General features: G+C 34.9%; 3 protein-coding genes across 7 annotated transcripts in view; 2 read left to right on the top strand and 1 right to left on the bottom strand.

The window, feature by feature from the left end:
• ptprja (protein tyrosine phosphatase receptor type Ja) overlaps positions 1–4739 on the top strand; it is a 57616-nt gene extending 52877 nt beyond the window's left edge. Inside the window, 3 exon segments of the mRNA NM_001136242.1 lie at positions 1173–1333; positions 1439–1574; positions 4584–4739. Of these exon segments, the coding sequence (NP_001129714.1) occupies positions 1173–1333; positions 1439–1574; positions 4584–4739 (453 nt within the window).
• Positions 1–20721, bottom strand: part of esyt2b (extended synaptotagmin-like protein 2b) — an 846120-nt gene that overhangs the window by 630773 nt on the left and 194626 nt on the right. The window lies entirely within an intron of this gene.
• On the top strand, positions 6094–20656 carry slc67a1 (solute carrier family 67 member 1). Of its 4 annotated transcripts, none has more exons than XM_087259544.1 (12): positions 6094–6134; positions 6237–6338; positions 6565–6782; positions 9711–9808; positions 12326–12471; positions 12557–12689; positions 14560–14669; positions 14811–14921; positions 16271–16371; positions 16917–17018; positions 17142–17262; positions 20002–20656. In XM_087259544.1, the coding sequence occupies exons 3-12, from the start codon at positions 6684–6686 to the stop codon at positions 20184–20186; spliced, it is 1206 nt and encodes a 401-aa protein (XP_087115670.1). In that variant the 5' UTR covers positions 6094–6134; positions 6237–6338; positions 6565–6683; the 3' UTR covers positions 20187–20656. The 4 variants fall into 4 exon arrangements, with proteins under 4 accessions (XP_087115670.1, XP_087115671.1, XP_087115669.1 ...); XM_087259545.1 differs by having other exon boundaries at positions 6541–6782; XM_087259543.1 differs by having other exon boundaries at positions 6094–6338; positions 6541–6782.

Here is a 20721-nt window from a genome sequence, read left to right as displayed (position 1 = left end):
GAAGTCGATAGGTACTAGCTTTCTTCAAAATATCTTCTTTTGAGTTCAACAGAAGAAGGTACTCACAAAGTTTTAAAACCACACAAGGAAGAGGAAATGATGAGCTTTTTTGGGTAAAGTATTCTTTTAATTAATGAACAAAAAAAACGGGATCTCACATACTTTTATTCATTGTATTCATGGACTTCATTGTAATAGCAACAAAGTAATTTCAACCATTCCAAAATTAAGTATTATTTAAATTCAGAATTTAAAAACTGAATTTCAGACTGCGTTCAGAAGTACGAGAAGTTACTGATCCGTATGTACTCTCGATCTTAACAGTAAAGTAATGGATAAACTTGTTACATTGATCAGCTGAAGAATTGAAATTTAAGAAACCATACTTCCAAAGGTGCAAACTCGTCAAGCTGTGAAGATAACATGGAGTTAAAGTGCTTAACGGAGTCAGTGAATGGATACCCTAAATATACTTTAAATTGTGCAATGGCGACGCAGTGGCGCAGTAGGTAGTGCTGTCGCCTCACAGCAAGAAGGTTGCTGGGTTCGATCCTCGGCTCAGTTGGCGTTTCTGTGTGGAGTTTGCATGTTCTCCCTGCGTTCACGTCGGTTTCTTCCGGGTGCTCCGGTTTCCCCCACAGTCCAAAGACATGCGGTACAGGTGAATTGGGTAGGCTAAATGGTCCATAGTGCATGAATGTGTGTGTGTGAATGTGTGTATGGGTGTTTCCCAGAGATGGGTTGCGGCTGGAAGAACATCCGCTGTGTAAAAATGTGCTGGATAAGTTGGCAGTTCATTCTGCTGTGGCGACCCCGGATTAATAAAGGGACTAAGCCGATAAGAAAATGAATGAATGAATGAATTAATTGTGCAATGTGATTTACGAATGTGCACATATTTACTTGTATTCGTGACGAAATAATGTGAAATTTTGCATATGTATTTTGAGTAGATTATATGCACCCAACTATCATCAGCTATGCTTGTTTATGCTAATTTAGGTTACTCTGGATATCTCATGTTGGTCATAATGGAATGATCTGCAGTCTGTTCTTTTTAATCGGTGCATTTATAGGATTTGATGTTGCACTTATTCAGCCTTCTTAGTAAGTCTGTTGAAATTCATGAAAATATATAAATGTTTTGTATGGGACAATTACTTTCATTACAGATGAAAACAGCAGAAATTCGATCGGTTCGTCACTTCCATTTCACTGCATGGCCAGACCATGGAGTTCCTGAGACCACTGAGCTTCTCATCAACTTCAGACATCTGGTCCGAGAGCACATGGATGAGTACTCAAGACATTCCCCCACACTTGTGCACTGCAGGTATGTGAAGAGTTCCTCAATAAGCTGATATAAAATCAAACCTGACCGTGGTATTACTGTACTCACAAAAAGAAATTGTTTTCACTTTTTATTTTCTAAATACAGTGCGGGTGTGGGCCGGACAGGTACCTTCATTGCCATTGATAGGTTAATCTTCCAGATCGAGCGGGATGGTGTAGTGGATGTATATGGGATCATCCATGACTTACGCATGCACAGACCCCTCATGGTGCAAACAGAGGTACATTCTTTAGAGTTCTGTGATCACTTACTCACACTCCACTTGTTCCAAATCTGTTTGAGTTTCTTTCTTCTGTTGAACACTAAAGAGGCTATTTTAATGAATGTTGCCAAATGTTTCCCTCCAGAAATACTTAATTTGTGTTCAAAAAACAAAACAAAAAACAAAAAAACCTTAAATGTTTGAAAGTACACTGTCTGACAAAAGTCTTGTCGTCAATCCCAGTTGTAAGAGCAACAAACAATAACTTGACATCTAGTTGATCATTTGGAAAAGTGGCAGAAGGTAGATTTTTTTAGATGAATCATCTGTTGAACTGCATCCCAATCATCGCAAATACTGCAGAAGACCTCTTGGAAACTGCATAGAAATTCTTCAGCAGGATAGTGTCCTTCTCATAATTCAGCCTCCACATTAAAGTTGCTAAAAGCAAAGAAGGTCAAAGTGCTCCAGGATTGGCCAACCCAGTTATGGACATTATTGAGCATGTCTAGGGTAAGATGGAGGGATTGAAGAAGAATCCAAAGAATCTTGATGAACTCTGGGAGTCCTGCAAGAAGGCTTTCTTTGCCATTCCAGATGACTTTATTAATAAGTTATTTAAGTCATTGCAGAGATGTATGAATGCAGTCCTCCAAGCTCATGGAAGTCATACACAATAATAACTCTTTTTCCACTGCACCATGACTTTATATTCTATACTGTACATTATTTCTGTTAAGTGACAAGACTTTTGTCTAATCATGGTCAGACCTTACTGCCCTAATTAAATAATTAAAAATCAAGGCATGATAATTTTTTTAGTAAATTAAGTGTAATCTAGAGGCTTTTGCCTTTTAATTCAATTCAATTCAATTAGTTTATTGTCATGTGCACAGTAAGGAAACACGTTTCCCTGTACAATGAAATTCTTACTTTGCTTTCCACAGTGAAGTCATACACATAACATACATATCATACACGACATACTCATACAGTATATACAAAAAAGTGACAGAAGTATAACTATGAAATGTAAATATCCATAAGTGTAAATAATATATACTACTGATTGTGGAATAATGTAAACACATGTAAACAATGTATAGTAGTTCTTAAAATTGTGCTTATTATGTAAAAAGTGCCAAGTGCAATTGGCCTATATGCAAACAACAGTATGAAGGCCAGAGCAGATTGAGTGCAATTGTATGCATTAATAGTGCAAACTGGGATGGAGAATATAGTGTGCTACTGAGAAAAAAAATGAAACCGTTTATGTCCACTGGTTATTCGTTTAAAAAAGTCTGATAGCTGATGGGAAAAAAAATAATTATTGAGTTTGGCAGTCCTGCATCTCACACTCCTATACCTCCTCCCTGAGGGTAGGAGTGTGAATATTCTGTGTTGTGGGTGCGTGGGGTCTTTCAGGCCACTTCACATCAGCCACTTCTGATACCAAATGACCAACTAGAAGTCAAGTTATTATTGTTGTTCCTAAAACTTGGATAGGCGACAAGACTTTTGTCAGGTAATGTATGTCAGCAATGATAGCCCAGTGGTTAGTGCTCGACTATTGCAACATTGCTTCAGGTGTCCCGAGATAGAATCCCAACTCATCAACCTTCCCAATCCTGTTCCACCCTCTCTCTCTCCCACTTTATTTCCTGTCGTCCTACTGTTCTATCAAATAAAACAAAAAAATGGATGGCAGTATTTGAAGGGAATTAAATATTAGTTTTTAGATGAACCAAACCTTAAACATTTTTTAATTTCTCTTTGTCTTTTTATTTATATATTGTTTAATAAAATAAAGTAGTATACATTTGCTATAAATAAGTGGTAACACCAAAGCTGCACACTTCAATGCACACTTCTGTACTGTATAGGCAAGGCAAGTCAAGTTTATTTATATAGCACATTTCATACACAATGGCAATTCAAAGTGCTTTACATAAACAAGAATAAAAGAAACAAGTAAAATAAAAATAAAAACAAATAATAAAAATGCGTAAAAACAAAACAAAACATAAAAACAGGTAAAATGTGATATAAAAGAATGAAGAAGAAGAGAAAAACATGATAGTGCAATCTGTCGGACGCAGCACAGTGCTCATTCAGTAAAGGCACAGCTAAACAGATGTGTTTTCAGTCTTGATTTGAATGTGCCTAATGTTGGAGCACATCTGATCATTTCTGGAAGCTGATTCCAGCAGCAAGGAGCATAGTGGCTAAAAGCCGATTCACCCTGCTTTGACTGAACTCTTGGAACTTCTAGTTTATATGATCCTAATGATCTGAGTGATCTGTTATAGTATGTGAGTGGAGTAGTACCATATGTCTGAATTCATAGTTATCTACAGTAAAAACAGTAGGTGAGACGCACATGCATGGCTGGCTACTTCTGCTGAGATTCTGAATTGCATATTCATTAGACAATTTATGGATGGTAGCCAGTAGGCCATGTGATAATGACAAATAATAGATATATTATGAACATTCACACTGTGTTCTTACTATCACTTGTTAAGACTTGTTAATTCTGACATCACGCAAAGCATCTTCTGGGTACAAGCGCTCTACCACACTGTATGGCGAGACTCAACAAATAGTAATAATAAAAGTTTACAAAGCAATGTGATACTTTTAAAAATCATGATTGCAATATATATCCATGCCCAATATCCAGTGGCTAGGACGTGATTAATTTTTTATAAATTGTTTAAATATTGATGTCTGTGATGCAGCAAATCCAAAGAGTGTTGTGTACAACAAGATTTTATATATATAAAAAACACTTTAATGTGTGATATGACTAAAAAGAAGTCATAAACCAATTTTTTCTCTATTCAGCTGAGTAGTGGCTTGGACCCAGAAACGGTATTCCATTCGTCACAACTTAACAAGCAGATACAGAACATTTTTAATGGTTGCACTGCAGATCTTTATCAATAAATGTCTGAATTTCAATAACTGTTTTATAAACAATAAGAGCATCTGCTTTTCTATAATTGTTGGTGTTTGCTTTTTCAGGATCAATATGTCTTTCTTAACCAGTGTGCCATGGACATCATCAAGTCTCGAACTGGAAACAATGTAGATCTGATCTACCAGAACACAGCTGCACTCACTATTTATGAGAACTTTGAGCCCTTGAAAAAAGGCAAAAATGGCTACCATAAGGCTTGACCGTCTACGTTAAACGCTTCGCTGAGGCAATCTTTTTTTTTTCTTTGTTTACTTAATTTTAAAATTGGGTTTTATTTAATGAGGGAAAAAACAAAGCTTATTTATTGATTAAGACATTTGTTCATTAAGGTACATAAGTATGTAGAAATATTTTTAAATAAAGTTTTTTTTTATAAATACAGAAATGTAACTGCAGGGATTTTTTTAATAAAATAAAATGTATAATTATATGACTATATAAAATTTAAAATAGAAATATATAATTTTACATTCAGTGATGTAAGATGACATGACAAAAAATATTCTGTCCCATATTCTGTGATTTATAACATGGCAGTTGACTGTGCACATCCATCGAGTGATGCTGTAAGCTGCATCTGAGCTGTTTTATCAGGTTTTAATTTTCAGGTCGATGACATTAATATAGCAACAATTTCACGATGTCACAGGTTGATCATAAATAGACCATAAGGACAGTAAATTAACTCTCACTTGTTAGCAGTCTTATTGTTTCTTCTGGAATAGAATATTCTCAGTGAATATCCTGTACATTTTGACCTGTCTGTTCCTGGATTGTAAATGTTGTTGTTTTTTCTTTGTAGAATCGGGCCAGTGAATGTTCTGTATATGCCTACTGATAATTTATTACAACAAAGTTTTAACAGAGTATAACTCTGTACCATGTTTATGCACTTAAATTGTTATATTTGTAAATATTTGCTCATTCTGAACTTCTGAAGTGTTGTTCCAAGGATTTTTTGCTTGTTTCATTTTTAGGTATTCTGTACTTCACTGCACATATATTTTAAAAAAGTTTATTGATACTGCTGGTCACAGTAAGAAAGCATACAGAAGAACTCTGTATTATATTATGATAATAAAAATGCTGCACTTTATTTGACATAACTTTGGTGTTTAGTGTGTGTTGCTTCTGTCATTTTAAAATATACTGAAGACTTAATGTTAGTATTTAATAAAAAGTAAATAAAAAATAGAAAGCTTTGTTTGATAGTTAGGTTTTTGGAGATGTGTTGGGGAGATTGTTTGCTTGCAGATAGGTAAACAACTGTTTGTCTTAGATACACAAGCATTATTATTACATCACCAGATTGGAACTGCACATGTCTTACCAGAGTAAGTCACAGAAAATAACAGATTTTAATACAGTATTTTGTATTTCAAAATATTTCTTATCTCCCAAAAGTATTGCTTTTAATTGGTAAAGTCACCTTTCGGACATTCTCCACGCAAAAGCTCCCTCAATCTACACAATGAACTTATTTTCCGTTTAGTCACATTACACGTGTATTGCATTGTAGTAACGTTAGTCACGCCTCTAATGGTCACGACACGCAGAGGAGGAGGTATTTCCTCTATGTTATCTGCAACAAAATGGCGAGTACTTTGCATTTATGATATTATGTTGCACTTTAGAAACATCTATACGTTTATTTTTATTGTTTCATAACCTGAAGCGGTTATGCATATGCGTCACAGCGTTTGTAGGCTACTCGGTCAGGGTAAACAGACTCCGACGGTAAACATCACCAGCCGTGTTCTTGTTCGGGGATGAAACGATAACATCTTTTATTGAGTACCGTAAGTCTTTGCAAATATCAATACGTTAGTGTAAATAATATAAAGACTATATTATGTTGTAAAGCTTTTCTGTCGCCGCTAGAGCAAGCAGCTCAAATCCTTTAACCTGCTGAGAGTTTGAGGACTGGTCGAAGTTCAGCTCGGCTGTTAACCTTTACCTCACATTAATGTGCTTTGTCACTTAAATCGGTTTGTTATACAGTAGGCACCTGTGTGTGATCTTCAGAGACCGACACTTTGGAACAGATGCACTTGTTTACCTGTTTGAGGAGGTGATCCAGCGGAAGGAGAACTGTCAGAGAATAAAAACATAAAGCTGGTAAATCTACTTCAGTGATCTGGGTGATGATGGATCCTGCAGCAAAGCAGAAAGTGATTTACATCACCTACCTCATAGCGGCTCTGGAAATCACCTGGATGTTCCTCCAGTTCTCCATAACACCGGTTTGTCTGCTTTTTTCCTTATTCATTTACGATCAGATGTTAAATAAATAAAACCACCAGTCAGTCTGAACTGCAAGTAAGGGGAGTGTGTCTGTCAAAATGCCTGCCTTTTTTGTTTTTGTGACATTCCAGTATTTTGACATATGAACTAACTGTTATTACACTATTATGTTGTACTCTGTTTTTGTTATTTTGACTTATAAATCATTATACATAATATATTTGTATTTATAACTAAATGATAGCCTTTATTTTGTGCATAATTACAACAAATTTACATACAATACAAAGACACACAACTAGTCAAAAGCTTGGCAATATTAATATTTTTGTTTATTACCAAGGCTGCATTTATTTAATCACAAACAGTATTATTAATAGTAATATAAATAGTAATAGTATCATACAATGTATTGTGCAATGTTTAAACAAGTTATTATTACAAAAACATTTTAAATAATGCTTTTATTTATAAAAATAATAGTATTTTGATTAGCATAAACATAAACCAGAACACATTTATGAAAAATCACTGATAACTATAACAGCAGATAATTCATATATATATATATATATATATATATATATATATATATATATATATATATATATATATATATATATATATATATATATATATATTAGGGGTGTAACAATACACAAAAGGCTCGGTTCGGTTCGGTACGGTTCGGTTTCTGTTTGCTGTGGGGTTAGGGTTGATGTCATGTTAACAGCAATGCTAAGGGACAATTCACTTAATAACAAGAACATCTTAACTTTTTCTTTATTAACTTTGTCATCGCATTTTTAGTACAGTCAGGATACCCGAGTAAACAACTAGAATGAAATAAATACCTCCAATATAGACTAGTCAGAAAAAAAAACTATTCTCTTCAGAGCAGCCATCTTAACTAAGTAAACTAAAATTAAATAAATAACTGCAGTGTAGACTAGTGGAAGATCTTCTTCAAAAACACCATAATATCCACATTCTCCGATGAGAGGCTTGATCTCTGTGCTGACACAGACGCTCATTTTTGATTATATGGTTTCATTTAGATAGATAGGTTTCCGTTTAAATTAATGAAAAATATACATATAATGTGTTTGTAAAGTGTTTTTTCATGACATATTCACCAGTAAAATACATTGCGGTTGTGTCTGAAACTAATGTTAGGGTTGTAGCCGGCTGTATGTTTGCCTCCCGATCTCTCTCTCTCTCTCCCGCTCCTTCTATGCCGGTCATTTATGTAGGTCCGCCTTCACGACAGCTGATGCCTGTCATTTCTGTAGGCCCGCATTTTGACAGCTGATTGGTCAGGATACCGATCTATCATCATTTGGCGACGCAGCGCGGGAATGTAAAAAGCATGTCAGGAAGAGCGGGAGAGAGAGCGCTTTTTCCTTTGATCTCGTTTTTCGTGTATTTTTCTGACATGATTATGATTTTCGTTGTTTTTGCTTAACTTTCGTTTGGGTAAAATTATTTTGCATTACTTTTGCCCACTTTAAGAAATTTTGTGAGGTTTGAACATTTTTATTTCAATTGATTTGTATATTATTTTTTAACTCCGACAATATAGCTGTATCTCCTCAAGTTCAGTCTTAGTGTAAGGTGGATAGGGAAAATGTCATACGATTTCTATTTTGCAAACACGTAGAAAATGTACTGTTAAAGACATCAGGTAAGAGGTGAAAGTCATCTTTGTTTATTTTATTCAGTATATGGAAGAATGCGGCGCACGTCGCTGAAGACCTTTTTTTACTTTTCATCAGTTTTAGCGAGGTAAGAGGGGTTATTCATGAGTTAGAATTGTTTTATTATATTTATTTCTTTTGTTTGTCTTCACTATCACCCCCTTGCTCGAGTTTAACAAATTTTTTTTTATACTTTTGTTTGAATTTGTTACTTTATTATATTATTTTTATTAGTGTAAATATTTCTCTTTTTTTATATTTGGGCATTATTCTGGTTTTACTTTTGTACAATAAATCACTTTTGTTGGCAGTTCTGTTGCTTACACCCTCACATTGTGAAATTACCACACTTTTTAAATGTTTTTCCTTACAAGTAAGGCTTTGTCTAGACACGAATTCTATTCCTGTACTCAACTGGAAAACCAAAATGTTTCCACACAGATGACTTAAATGTGTCTGGGGGATCTGCAATCTCAGTACTATGTGAAGCAGCCATCCTGCGTCCAGTAGTAATGTGATGCTTACTCAAGTCACATGACATGACATGCACTAAAATACTAACTTTAGAATATAATATTTAGAACAAATCCTCATCATTACTAAAACAATTTAATCAAATATGATAATAAAGATGTGTTTAAATTGGTTCAATTAGTTAGAGACAAGTGACGTCAACCTCAACAATGGGCAGCAGGGGGCGTGAGAGTACCGCGGTACGCCACAAGAGTTTCGCGATACGTATCGTGGTTGGTGTATCGCGATATTTCAGTTCGGTTTTAATATCGTTACACCCCTAATATATATATATATTTTCCTGTGTTCGTGTGGCTTTCCTCTGGGTGCTTCGGTTTCCTCCACAGTCCAAAGACATGCGCTTTAGGTGAATCGAATAAAGTAAATTGGCCCCGGTATATGTGTGTGCACGCATATGAGAGTGTATGGGTGTTCCCCAGTACTGGGTTGCAGCTGGAAGGGCATCCGCTTTGTAAAACATATGCTGGATAAGTTGGCGGTTCATTCCTCTGTGACAAACCCTGATTACTCCTGGAATAGGGTATGAATTATTTCGGGTGTCACTATATATATATATATATATATATATATATATATATATATATATATATATATATATATATATATATATATATATATATATATAAATAGTTAGTGTGACAGATTTGAATTATGGGTTGTACTATATTTAATGTTAAGTTTTGTCTTGTGTAACAGTATTTGGCGAGGAGGCTCGGGTTCGACACTATTTGGTTCGGGTATCTGCAGACTACAGTCGGAGTGATTCAGCTGCTTGGAGGCCCCATTTATGGAAGGTATGAAATATTCCATTTTATTATTAAGCATTATTTCAGTACTTGATATGTAGCTTAAGTGATACAGTACAAATTACAGTGCAACTTATGAGTAGGCCCACATGGAATCTGCGTTCACAGAAATCAACAGATTTTCAGCCCATCGTTGAGTCTATTTATTGACTTGCGTAAATTTATATTTAATTAGTTTTGTAATAATTTTCAGTAATATTATTGGGTAATATGAAAAGGTCATTTGATTTATTTACAATACAGTTTGTAAAGTAATATTTTCTGTCTTAAAGTAGATATATTATATGAGAGACTTGCTTTGTTTACCAAATAAGTGGATCTAATTGGATTTGCATTGTAAACATTAAATTCAAGTGAAAAAAGTATTATATTTGAATTGATATATTAAGCTTTTAGTTACAATACTCCTAAAATCATTCCACATACATCCACAGATTTTATGCAAAATTCTGCACAGAAATGGCAAAAATGTCTACTATGCCCTACTTATGAGTCATTTTGTGACTTCATATGTTCACATTATTGGCTGTGCTGTCATTAGCCGCTTTTCCACTATCGTGCTGAATCGTTCTTTAAACAGAACTGTTCCATTCCGTGCCAAACCGGGCCAGACAGCACGGATACGGTTTCATTTTCCACTGTCGTGCTGCGACAAAGCTCTTTAAAACATTACACAAAACGCATCAGTAGTTGCCAGTGGCTCCCTTTGTTCAATTAAAGTTAAATAAGAGCCGAAACTATTTATTTATTTTTTTCATAAAAGCAAAAGCAACCATGTGACTAAACACTGTTATGCCGCTCTATCATATAGGGGTGCTAAATATAGGTACATGTGCACCCTTATTTATTCATATATTGCGCAGCTCTGGCTAAATTTTATTTAGAGGGAAAATTACCAAAATGTAACGTGATGATTGAAAATAATTGGAGGGGAAATAAATAATATTTAAAATCTCTGAACATAACAGAAAAATAAACAATGATAAGACAACAATAATAATGCATTTGCATTATAGTGGCAGAAATATAATTTTGGACAGGCCTTGTCAAAGGTGAGCGGGCACTTTCACTAATAAAAACACAGCACTTAAATTATTTCATTTTAAACAATTATTTAAATTACACTGCGTTTTTATATAAAAAGTTGATAATGATATAAAATATACTACATTTTGATGGTAAAATGAAACCAATTAAGCGATGGCTGTTATTTGTTTTACTATTCAAACATTAAATAACGAATGCAGCAAGTGAAAAAAAACGAATATGAAAATATATCGCAGGATTTAAAGCATATAAAGCACTATTATATTTAGCAAAATAATGCTCTATTATTTTTTTATTTTGATCATTTTATTTTTATTATTATAATTATTTTTGTGTTCATAATTAACTAACAAGCTGTAGGCGAATTATTGCTAGACGTTTTAGAAAATATTTGCGTAGCTATATTAAAGATCACCACAAAAAAAAAAGCACAGAAACATGTTACATGCCTCATAAATGTCATATAACTTATGTATAATTGAATCATATAATTGCCTATAGCTGAAATGATAAAAATTGCTCATTTTATTTTTATAAAACATTTGTGAAAACGTATTGATATTTTTTGAGTAAAAGCAATACTGACATTTAAGAATCCATATTTATTTAATTCATTCATTCTTTTGACTTGTTTATTAGTGCATATGCTATAATATAAATCATACAACAGTACCTTGGACAGTTACAGTGCCGCTCCGTAAAGCTTTCAAGCAAAGTCTTTTGGACGGCCGACATTACAACACGAACATGCCGTCCTTCAGGTGGTCTCGCCGGTATTAACAAGCTGTCCTGGCTTTGAATTAAAAAGTGCAATTATTTCCTCGTTTTTTAAAGAGTCTGCAAGTACGTGTTCCATTGATATAGTGATGTTGTTGTGGAATTTGGACATCGACGATGCAAAGCGTGACTTTATTCGCTTTATTCGATGCGCAGCAGGAAAAAAAAGTCAGCAGCGCAAGTCGCTCAGAGCGAGTTTTGTGCTGTGGAATACAGCGCTGTGTGCAATAAACTCACATTCAGGCAAGCGATGTAGGTCTGTATTCAAGTCAATAAAATAATAACTTTAATGAATAAAATATCTTCGTAAGAATGTGATGAGTTATTCACTTCTCTTCCAGAGACTGCTCTATGGTTTTAAAATCCTTTTTAAATATCGTTTAGACCTGGATCATTATTTTATATTAAATGTACTGTAGTTTATTGAGGATGTCTGATGACTAGCGCGCTTCTGCTGAGCCAGCTGTGGTAGCTTAGCAACCGAGTCGCGACGTCAACACAGAATCTGTCAGCACAGTTCAGCACGGTTGTCTAACCGTGGCGAAAATTCCGGGCCAAGAACGGTTTGTAATCGTGCCGCGCCGTTCCAGGCTCAGTGGAGAAACAACCGTAACCGTACCGAAGTGTTCTTAGAACGGTTTGGCACGATAGTGGAAAAGCAGCTATTGTGTCGTTTTCTAGGTTTGCAGATATATTCGGAGCCCGTGCTGCTCTTTCTGTGTCTTGTGGAGCATCAGTCTTTTATTTCCTACTGTTGACTGTGGCAGACAGCCCGTTTATGCTTTTTGTGCATAAACTACCTGCTGTTTTCATGCACGCCCTACCAGGTAACCCATGCATTCTTACACACATACAATTAAGTCAAATACACACTGTACACACATATGTGAAGACATTTGTATCTGTATGAAGGAGCTCAGATGGTGGTAGCAGATCTGTCAGAAAAGGAGAAACGTGCGGAGGCTCTTGGGAAACTGGGCCTCTGCTTTGGCATTGGCATGATTGCAGGATCATCTCTTGGCGGGACCCTCAGCACACGCTTTGGGTAGGACCCACTACCCCACCTCTGCTACATTTATAGCTCTGTAAAAGATTGAAAGAAGTCATTAAGGCCGCATTTTTTATCAATATTTTTAAACATTACTTCAGTTTGAAATCAAATTTTAACATGTGATGCATTTTGCATGATTCTTTGATCAATAGAAAGTTCAAATAAACACGTTTTAAATAGTGTTATTTACTTGTTTATTTTTAATCAATTTAATGCATATACAGTTGAATACATTTAAATTCTTTTTCAAATATTTAATCTTCAAATATTTAAGTGAAGTTTAACAGATCAAGGACATTGTTAACAGCATTTTCAATTGTGTATTTCTTTAACAGAAGGAAAGTCTTATTTTAGTTTGGCTGAAAGAAATACACATATATGTCTTGGGTCAATATTATTAAGACATATATATGTTTAATTGACTACTGAAGAAACCACTGTTGTCCAGTCACTTACCTAATTGACCTAGCTTGCCTATTTAACCACAATAACCTTTAAATTGCACTTTAAACTAAATACTAGTACATTGCAAAATAACTAGTAAAATATTATATATTGTTATCATGGAAAAAATGTATTATTAGAAATGAGTCCAGGCTCATTCTGAGAACGCACCCATATACATTTCTGGACAGAGCTAAATATGTCCCAAGAGCTACGTTTGTTTTTTTGCAGTTTTTGTTTTCCAAATCACCAGAGGCCGCTGTGTATGCTTTTTGAGATCTCAAATTTCTCTAGCGAGTGCCATTTGCACCTACTCTTCTCACGTTAATCCAATCGAGGCCGCTGTCGACTGATTTACTGACTCACCCTCCTCCTTCCTTAAACCCAACCAATAGTGTTTTCAAAAGCAAAGAAAAATGAAAGCCATTTTTCACATCTTTTAGATTTTACCACATTCTCACCCTCTTATTTGCTTGTTTATTTTTTTGGGGGGGGGTTTGTTTTTGTCTTACCTGCTTTCTGGAACCGTTCTTCGCCAGATTTGAACCCTATCGTCTATGTTCAATATACTCACGGATCGGTATGTATCATGGTTTTAGGGTCATGGTTTCAGTACGGCATGGTTTGTGCTATGCTTAGAAAAAATGCCTACAGATAATATTTATGTCAACACATCCTAATTATTGAGCACTTTTAAAGTATTGTTTACTTCTGTTTACATTATGCTTGCTTTACCAAGGCAACAACACATTTTTATTTAGGATTTCTTTATGATTTTATTATGATTTCAGAGAGCTCTTAAGCAAAGAGAGTGTTCAGCTCTTCTCTCTTAATTCAGCAGGAACAGTACTTACAGAAGAAAGCTGATAGCAGATGAGTAAACACAGTGAGTAGCAGAAGAGATCAGGTGCGGAAGAACACCCAGCAGCAGCGTTACTGAAGTAACAGAACTGCTGTATGTCTGCGTCCGTATGGGACGCTTCTGGGCCTAGACACAGACCTCGATCTGGCTTTTAGTGACCACTGATCTAGGCTATCTTTGCAACAACATTAAAAAAAGCAATTCGTTATGTTTTTGTGCAATGACAGCAATGCGCTGTGATTTGGCCTCACCTTGCATTTGCGCTGTATCTCTATCACTTGCCATGGCATGCTGAAACCCACAGAAACTCCACACACTCTCACACACACACACACGTTTTCAGAATGAGCCTATGTTGCATTAAATCTAGTATGCTTAAAAAGTGTTCTATTCATTAAACAGCCCTGGGGGGAAAATGAAAAATAATAACCAATTTTGCAAGGGGGCTAATAAATACTTCTTCAACTGTATGCATATATCTAAGTATGCAGCATACTTACTTAGATGAAAGCACTGATATTAAAATTTCAATGAATATGCATTTTGTGTGTTTTACAGTGAAAGGTTTGCAGCATCTTTTGGGGCTGTCGGGAGTTTTGTTTCTTTGATGTTGGTGTTGAACTTCATTCCTAAACAGACAAAAACACAAACCACTCCGGAGAGTGACGGTATAATATAAACACACAGACATACTGTACACTAAACAAGACTGGAAGGAAATACTCTTGCTGTAGCATTTAGAAACTCATTTTACATTTATACATAATTCTGATATATATTTTTATATGATTACGTTTTTCTGTGTTTAGAGAAGGGCTCATCAAAGTCTGTGTTTAATATGGGGGAAATCACTAGATTGATGAAGTTTCCAGGTGTTGCAAAGACTTTTACGGTGAAGATTATATCTGGATTGCCGACAGGTGAGCACATACAGTATTATCTATTGCTATTTTGACTTTACACATATTGGGGCTTTTTACACCTGATCACTTCATGCTTTTTTCTGATCGGATTTGTAGTTTGCATCTTGTTTAATTTTTTCATTTTGTTTTGTTTTTGACTTTAACCATGAAGCAGTAAAATTGGAATGCTAAATTAAAATCAAATGACAGCATCAGTATCCCCAACACAGACGCACCTGTGTTTCCTCTGTGAATGGAGATGAATAATAATAGAAAAATACAATCATTTACAAAGACACAATTTTTTGTTTTTAGGAGAGAAAGTTATACATAAATGAATTTAAACCCTTTGGAGACTTGACAAAATTTTTTATTTAACCTGTAATAATTTTGTGATGATGTTTTACTATATCAGGATGTCCGCGGGGTCTCAAAAGTATTAAAAGTTAATAAATAATTTATGAGAAAATAAAGGGCCTTAAAAGGTATTAAAAAGTCTTAATTGCGTTTTTACAAGGTCTTAATTTTTGTTCAAGCGTTATCCAAAGTGTTTGACTCCAAAAAAAGCATAAATATATTGATTTTCCTCCTAATATTAACAACAGTGTGCTTGATCCACGCGATTGCTTTGGGCCGGGGCATGTAGGTCATGTCACATAATTAATGACAAATGCGGGAAGGTGATGTGACGGTTTCCACATGTTGCGAAACCATAGAGTGAAACAGACGACAAAACGGGAAAAAATTATTTTGTGTACTCCTGGTTGGAGATATATAAATTTAAACAGTGGCTGAAGCCTGTCACTGAAACAACCACATAGCTTATTCTTTTAAGCTTTGTTTCTTCCGAGCTTATCTGAGTTCTGTTGCATGGTTGTGCTCCATTGATTTATTTAACTGCAGCTGTTTATTAAAACTGTTTATTAAGTTAAAGATTTGATATTGATTAGAATTTGAAGTGGCAATGAGGTTCTAAAATATTCTGAGAAGGTCTTTAAAAAGTCTTGAAAAAGTATTGAAATGACCTTTATAATTCCTGCATATACCCTGTATATGAAATCCTTTGTATGCTGAATATGTACCTTAATTTAAAAAAAAAACAACAATAGCTCAATAAAATGCAGTGTATATGATGCTTTAGTCAATGTAACCTAATAAAATTAGTATATAACATGGGATTTCAAGATCAAATTTATATCAGTTGAGCAGAGACACATTTATGTGGTAAAATGTATATGGAACTGCTCACAAATCATACAGCTATCCAGAGGAAATGCATGATGTAAACAGGTACCCAACAAGGAGACACATTTCAATAGAAATATGTGTTGCTTCTTCAGTTTTGTTATTTTTTGTTTTGATTTCAGGTATATTTCAAGTTATGTTTTCCATCATTGCCATGAACTTCTTCCAACTGAAGGCAGAGCAGAATGGCTATTTGATGGCTTACTTCGGTATAGTGCAAATGGTAAAAATCATATGCCGTTTATAGTAGTCAACATTTGAAGTGGATCAAAAGCTTTCATCAATCTTTTCCTAAAACTAATGAACAACACCAATTTTCTTAAGCCTCATTCACACATGAGCGACTCGCAGTGACAAATAGACAAGCGACAGTTCATTTAAGCGAAGACCGAGCTACTTGTGGCGACCACCATCTATGCAAGCGGCAACAACCGTTGACGACCAGGTGAGCGTGTTGAGCGATGCAAATAAAAGAGCGGCTCTCTTGAGTGACAGCCAATAGGAGCACCTATAGAGCTCACATCATCCTCTCTCAGCTCACTCAGAGGCTGGATGTATTCTCTTGTGCTGTAGACCTACACAGACCTGCACACTGTTTGCAGCAGATCGCCACCCAGATCGACAGGCACCTACAAAGTCACTGCTAGTGTGAATGAGGCAACTGTTTTGATCCACTTCAAATGTTGACTACTGTACATTGTTTTACATTTGAGAACAGATGGTGTAGCTTTGTGAATAAATGACACTAATGTCTTACTGTTTTTTAAGGTGATCCAAGGGGCTGTAATCGGGCGTCTGACGTCTAGCTTTTCAGAGAATTCTTTACTGCTGCTATCTGTTGGGGTTTCTAGTCTAGTGGGCCTTGCACAGGTAAACTGCTATCGGGCTCCTTACTTTTTCTTTTTTTTTACAGTAGTGTCTGTCAAACAGGATTAGGTAGCATGTCTTCTATTAGTGTATTTCCTAATTATATTTGTTTTGTGTGTTTTTCAGGCATTGATGACAAATGTGTTTCAGTTTTGCTTCATCGTTATACCAATGATGTTTTCTCTAAGTGTCTTCAATGTCATCACAGACAGCATGCTGACCAAGAGTGTGTCTCCGGCTGACACAGGTAATCCACAAACATGCACATTAGGGCTGCACAGTATATTTTTCTAGACCAGCATTAACATTGCAATATGCACCATAACACAGGATGCACAATGTCGAGTTGGGATTATAATTGACCTGACACCACTGTTCACAACACCTGACTTGTGGACTCATCACATAGTTTAACCACAATAAAATGAAAGTTTATAATTTTCATGTGTTTTTACCACCTGTAACTGGAAGCATTCCAAGTGAGTTCGAAGAATTGTGGCTCAAAAAATGATAACATTTGTAGCTTTAACAAAGATGAATTGAATTGAATTATTTAAACGCTGAAGACTATACAGCATTATTTTAATGTTTATTCAATTTCTGAACCTGAATACTGCACTCTCAGAAAAAAAGGTACAAAGTGGTACAAATAATGTTCCTTAAGGAGCAGTTTTGTACCTTTGAAAAAGTTGTACCTTATATGGTACAGAAAAGACCTCTCATGATGCTGTTCTGTACCTTTTATGGTACAATTAAAATGATGGTACACAATTGTTCTCATAAAAAGGTACATACGTGTTGGACAATTCCTTCTTTATTACAATATCTATGAAAATTAATATTATTGGAAAGGCAACGTGATTTATGAACAATTTCCATATTAAATATTGAATCATCATTTAAAAGCACATGTTTAAAAAAACTCATAAACAAACAACTGGTAAAACAAAACTATAGATATTGTAAACTAAACATTTAAGGCATTTTTATTAAACATTTGGTAAGCATTTTCTGATAGATACAGTTTCATTATTGATAGCCGCACCTTTTGATGTTTGCTTTCCACTACGCACATGAGCTGGCAAAAGTTCTGCATATGCAAAGTGTTCATGCAGACATTTTAGTATTGTAAAACTAATCAAACTTTGTGCACATCTCCTTACAATACTTGCATAATTATATTTCTATTTTAAAATTAAGTCAATTAAATGAACGTTTAAGTAATTACAAAGGTATTGTGTGAAAAATGGAGCGAATTTTTTTTTAATATTGTACATAGGAGAAAGTGTTTGATTTTTTTATATTTACTGAAAAGAAATTGACCCATTTTGGATAAAGAAAAATTCCTTTAAGTAGTTCCCGAAGAACCATATTTGACACTGTTAAGGTACAAAGAGTCTTGTCACTGTAGTGGTACCTTCATGGATCAGATTTGCACCTTTGACGAAGGATGAGTACAATGCATACTTTAATTTGGACGATTTCCTATCGCACTAAAATGACATTATTATTTTAATAAGATTTATTTACACATTTAGAGTCAAAGCATTTTTTTCGTAAAAAATTCTCGTGCTGTTCTCTTTAAATGGCCGGTTGTATATCATTGTTCCTAATTTTGTCTCCTGTTTCGTCATAAAATACATGGTAGCATTACCTGTTTACTCTCAGTATATGTAGCAGAGTGTTGAATGGTCTTATTGGTCAGATGGCCCAGTCTGTTACTACTGCATTTTTTCTAGAGAAAACAAAGCATTCATTATCATATGTGCATTTCAGCTTTCTCAGCAATTGTATTCATTATATGTATTCATGATATTGTATTGTAATGCAGAATGTATGAAATGTGGCTAATTTTAGATTGATGAATTTAAAGTATTGCTGTAAACCTCATCAAACTGTGATACAGGAAGTAGTGTACAGTATTTCAATGCAAAAAAAAATCTCTGTTTTAACCTTTAATAAGGCACTGATTGAAATGTTCATCTGGAAAAACCCTGGAGGGGATACTGGAGGTTATTACAAAACTTTTGAACTTCTATGACTTAAAAAATAGTAATTAGTGTCAATAAAGTTATTATATATGGTTTTTATTTCGATAAAGCATTAATGTTCATACAAGGTCCGCGAGCTGTCACTGGGGTGGTACCTTTTCAAAATGTACAAATTTTTACATAAAAGGTCCATATTGATTCCTCAAAGGTGCATATTAGTACCTAAATAGTACAAATGTGTTCCTCTTAAAATTTGTAAGTACTAATGTATACTTTTGAGGTACTAAATAGGCCACTTTAAGTACAAATGTGTACCTTTTGAAAAGGTACCACCCGAGTGACAGCTCGCGTATCTTTATTTCTGAGAGTGTAGAGGCTTATTATGACTATAAACATTAATATGAAGTCTATAAATGTCCTATGTCTGTTTGAATGGTGTATTATGATTTACTAAACACATACTCAAGCATATTGTAGAAAATATTACTGTTATATAGTAGAATGATTAATTTTCCAAATAGCAAGGATATACTGTTTGATTATTAAATTTAGCTTTACCAGTTAACAACTAAACATAAAGATTTTAAAAAAATGAAATGGGAAAAATGCGTTTCATAGGGCTTAATAATGTCAGATTTTCCAATATCAATTAGAAAGTTGTGTGGCTGGAATGGCATAAAGCATATGCCCGAGTAATTGGTGGTTCATTCCGCTGTGGTGACCCCTGATAAATCAGGGAGTAAGCTGAATGATAGTGAGTGTTTTGAAAATTATAATTCCGTTCAGAGCACAGAAGTGTGTCCTCAACATGAAAACCAAACTCCTCCAGGCCAAACCTTTGTAACTTTGTAGACTTTACATTCACAAACATGAACATAAAATTGAAACAAACACGTAATTGGCCATTTTAATTAGCAATTGATTGTAGACTTGCGTAAAGCATTCAGAAAGGGAAGAATCAAGCCCTAAATGTGGTTTCTGTGTGGTGTATTTAGGAACCATGCTGGGTCTGTGTGCGTCGGTCCAGTCTCTTTTGCGCACTGTGGGCCCAACCATTGGAGGATTCCTCTACGAGACATACGGTGTGCCATCCTTCGGATACATCCAGTGTGTCATCAACGCTGCTGTCTTTGGCCTCCTTCTAACCACTGGAGGGCGCTCACAGACACATAGACCTTAAAAACTGTGAAAAGAGTTGTTTATCAGTATCTTGTTCCTCACCACATTGTGTGAAAGAGGGCAGTTTAAAACAAACCATGGGCATTCAAACCTCCTCACACACTGCGAAGGAATTTCGCAGCAAATGACCCAGCTGATGACGGTCTTGGAAACACTACAAATGTCATTGTTACTATCAAATTGCTCATTAGCCTATATCTCAAGTCAGCTCAGGATTGTTTTTGATGAAATTGAAAATTGACTTTGCATATAAATGTTTACGTAGGTCAGTGCAAAAGAGTGCAGTGAGGGTTTTAGCTACTTGTTTAAACAATTCAATATACAGTTAGTTATTCATTCTATTGCTGCTGGGGTCAGATTATGTCATGTAAAATGTCATGCAGAATTTAAAATCTATAATCAGATATAATTTTATATGAAACCCCTCAAATGATATTACAATATTACAATAAATTTGGTCCTCTTGATTGATCTGTTTGTATTTTTTGTTATTGTGCACTGCAACACTTTCCAGATTCTCCAAGTTCTCCAAACTG

The sequence above is a fragment of the Danio rerio genome, chromosome 7 (assembly GCF_052040795.2).
Source record: "Danio rerio strain M-AB ecotype USA chromosome 7, GRCz13ab, whole genome shotgun sequence".
Taxonomy (NCBI): Eukaryota; Metazoa; Chordata; class Actinopteri; order Cypriniformes; family Danionidae; genus Danio; species Danio rerio.
Note: the sequence above shows the minus strand (reverse complement) of the source record. Positions and strands in the feature narration are given on the sequence as shown.